At 42.6% G+C, this 3262-nt stretch overlaps 2 protein-coding genes across 2 annotated transcripts; both read right to left on the bottom strand.

The window, feature by feature from the left end:
- Window positions 1-775: 775 nt before the first annotated feature.
- LOC147021595 (protein FAM200A-like) lies at window positions 776-1387 on the bottom strand. The gene has a single exon (XM_085890451.1). It carries the CDS (start codon window positions 1385-1387, stop codon window positions 776-778), a length of 612 nt encoding a protein of 203 aa, XP_085746577.1.
- Window positions 1388-1484: 97 nt separating this feature from the next.
- On the bottom strand, window positions 1485-2342 carry LOC147021594 (zinc finger BED domain-containing protein 5-like). The gene has a single exon (XM_085890450.1). It carries the CDS (start codon window positions 2340-2342, stop codon window positions 1485-1487), a length of 858 nt encoding a protein of 285 aa, XP_085746576.1.
- Between the last annotated feature and the right edge of the window lie 920 nt (window positions 2343-3262).

Raw genomic sequence — 3262 nt, 5'->3', positions numbered from 1 at the left:
TATGATGTAAAAACTGACATCAAAGCAGCCATTCTGAAGAACATGTATCATTATAAGCATATGTCAGGTTTTTTGAATACAAGTACATATGGAAAATAAGCGCATATGTGATCCACTAAATCTAAAAATAGGCGCATCTGCATATTATCCAGATTATACTGCGTGTGTCGTTATGTGTGTGGAAAGCTGTTGTTTTCCCTCCCTGCATGTGTGTGTGTGTGGGTCACTTAAATAACTTTCCCTTCTTCTCACACTTTTCATGTTTTATCCCTTTGTAATCTGTCATAAATGTTCTTTGAAGAGATCTGACGGCTGTTGGCACAAGTATAGGTGGGAAAATGCCGCCATGATGACAGAAAGCATACCACCGATCTGGATAGACCCTGGGTTCCCAACCTTTTTTTGGTGGCGACCCCATTCCAGATCTCAGCATCAGAGCGCGACCCCTCGAAGAACAAAGTCACATGTGTTCACTATGAAACATCATTATCGTTCGCGTTTGTTGCCCACTTATATTTTTGACAACAAATTATTGATACAATCATGATCGATCCGATGGCTGGGCCTGTTTCTCAGCCACGAGTTTTGCAATGCGCGGCTCAATGCCACTCAATGCGACGATCATGTCTTTCTAGATTTCAAGACGATTGCGGAACTTCGTTTTCATCACAACCATTGTAGAAAATGACTGTTCACATCAGTATGATGAAGGGTACGGCTTGAGGAGCCGTATTGCCTTTTCGGATAGACGTAGATAGGATTCAAGCATTTTGCACTAGTAACTGGACAAAGACACGGACTTGTACAATGATTTCGCTCCAGAATCCTGCTTCAGTCTCACAAGTTCCTCTTGGGCGATATCATCATCGGCGATGGCGTTTAATGGTGCACTGAATGGGTCTCGGGTCACAGTGAATGACTGGATGTCGAGCTCGGGAAAGTAGTGTTTGAACTGATCAATCAGTGACTGAAGGTGTTCATTGATTTCGCCAGAAACATGTTTGACTTGGATGTCTTCAGATTCTTTAACTTCCAGGTGGGCAGAGAGCCACGGAAATAATACGAAACGGTTTCGACTCACTTTATCTTTCAACAATGCTAGTGTGGAAAGAAACCCTTTTATTTTGTCATGGAAGAACATCAGATTCGTGTCTCTGCCTTGACGCGTACGATTGAGCACATCGATACGTTCAAAAATGTCACCCAAATAGCACAATTTAGCAAGCCAGTTACTGGACTCCAGCATTTCCACCCATTCATTTTTGTTTTGTGTACGTAAAAACTCTTTTAACTCTTCACGTAACTCATAAACATGCAGAACAACGTTTCCTCGTGAAAGCCATCGTACTTGAGTGTGGAACAGTAAGTTCATGTGATCGGCGTCCATTTCATGACAGAATAATCTGAATAACCTCGTGTTTAATGTGCTGGATTTGATGTGATTCACGATTTTGATCACCTGCGACAATACGTTCATGAGACTTTCAGGGCATTGTGCGAGCAGCCAACGCCTCCCGATGGATCATGCAATGTATCATAAATGCATGAGGAGCCACTCGCTGTAATTTAACTTTAAAGCCAGAATGCCTGCCAAGCATTGCAGGAGCTCCATCTGTTGTCGATCCAATCAATTTATTGAAGTCCAGACCTTCTTGATTGTAAAAGGTTTCGATTTTTGTAAAAATGTCAACTCCTTTAGTTGCCGTTTCCAACGACTTACACATCAAAGGCTCGTCCACAAAATCACAATCTTTGATGAATCTGACCCAAACCATCAATTGTGCGCATGATGCAATGTCCATTGATTCATCCAGCTGTATGGCATGCCAAAGTGACTGCTTGATATCCGTAACATTCTGTGCGGTAATGTCCTCACTCATGTCACAAATTCTACGATGAACAGTGTTATTCGAGAGAGGTATGATCGCGAGTTTACTAACCATGTCTTCTCCGATCATGAGAGAAACCATTTTCTTGGCACATGGCATTATCAGTTCCTCGCCGATAGTGTGTGGCTTTTTAGCTTTTGCAATGAGCAACGAAACACGATAGGACGCTTCCACAGCACGTGCATTGGTCTGATGACATTTACCTTCTTTATCCAAGCGGGAATTCCTAAGGGCGGTTAACTTCCGTTCGAAAAATGAGCGATCTCTATCTTTGTATGCTGCATGTTTTGATGACAGATGCCGTTGTAACTTGTTGTGTTTCATGGATTCACTTGAAAGTACTTCAAAACAAATGACGCACTGAGGTTTCTGGACTCCACGCTCTGTCACATAATAGAAACCGAGCTCAATGAATTTGTCATTGTAAGGTCGTTCGCGCGACGCGCCAGCCATATTCCTTCACAAAAAGTAACAACTTTCAACTTTGGGTGTAGTATAGAAACGAAATGTTCAAGAAAGCTCTTCTTCAATAAGAAACGACGTAAAATGAATAATAGAGGCACTGAGTGGTATCCAGTAATAATCCAGAAAATTCAAACACACTTCGCACGCTGGTATTCCAATGGTCAGCAGAAGTAGAGATGATGTAGTTGTAGCAGTTGTAGCGTTGTAAAGATGATGTGAAGAACTTGATATTTGGCCAACTATTTCTATGCCTGCTGGACCCTGTTTGCACCCTTACTTCAAAGCAACTTTTGATCTGACAACGAGTACTTTAGATCTTACAACTTTCAGTGCTCCATGTCGCTGGGCAAACATGACTCCTTTCATGTCATTGTCAGCTTCACATGGTCAAAGCCATTCATGCGCACGTGCGCGGGAACTCTCCCTCCACTCTCACAAACTTTGAGTCTGTCCATCGCAGTCAAAAATCCAAGCATGGTTTCAGGGGTGCGGATGGGTAGGGGGTAAATGTGCACGGTTTCGCTCCAAGTGGCCGAATTGAACCGAACCGTGAACCAACTACGGGTTCACCATATGGTTTTAACAGAGCAATGCGCGGTTACGGGTAGAACTGGGCATGCTCATTTAAAATTGCGAACATACTGCAACGCGCATGCGCTAGCTGGCTGACGAGGAAATATCATCCACTGATCACCCGAATTAGAGCGGGAAAACCCACTTTAGTTTCTATTTCAAGAACAAAATGTTGTAATGAGAAAATAATTCTTGGCAATGTCAAGAATGTGGCAAGCGCTGTGTATAGATCACAGATTTACATACTTTTCATAATATGGAATAGGCAAAGCCGAGAAGCGAACGTAGAATTCTTCTTACATTCGCTTCTGACTTTACCTATAACTTGTTCACAA

Source organism: Eptatretus burgeri, chromosome 8, assembly GCF_056783735.1.
Source record: "Eptatretus burgeri isolate ZD-2024b chromosome 8, Ebu_testis_v1, whole genome shotgun sequence".
Classification (NCBI taxonomy): Eukaryota; Metazoa; Chordata; class Myxini; order Myxiniformes; family Myxinidae; genus Eptatretus; species Eptatretus burgeri.
Note: the sequence above shows the minus strand (reverse complement) of the source record. Positions and strands in the feature narration are given on the sequence as shown.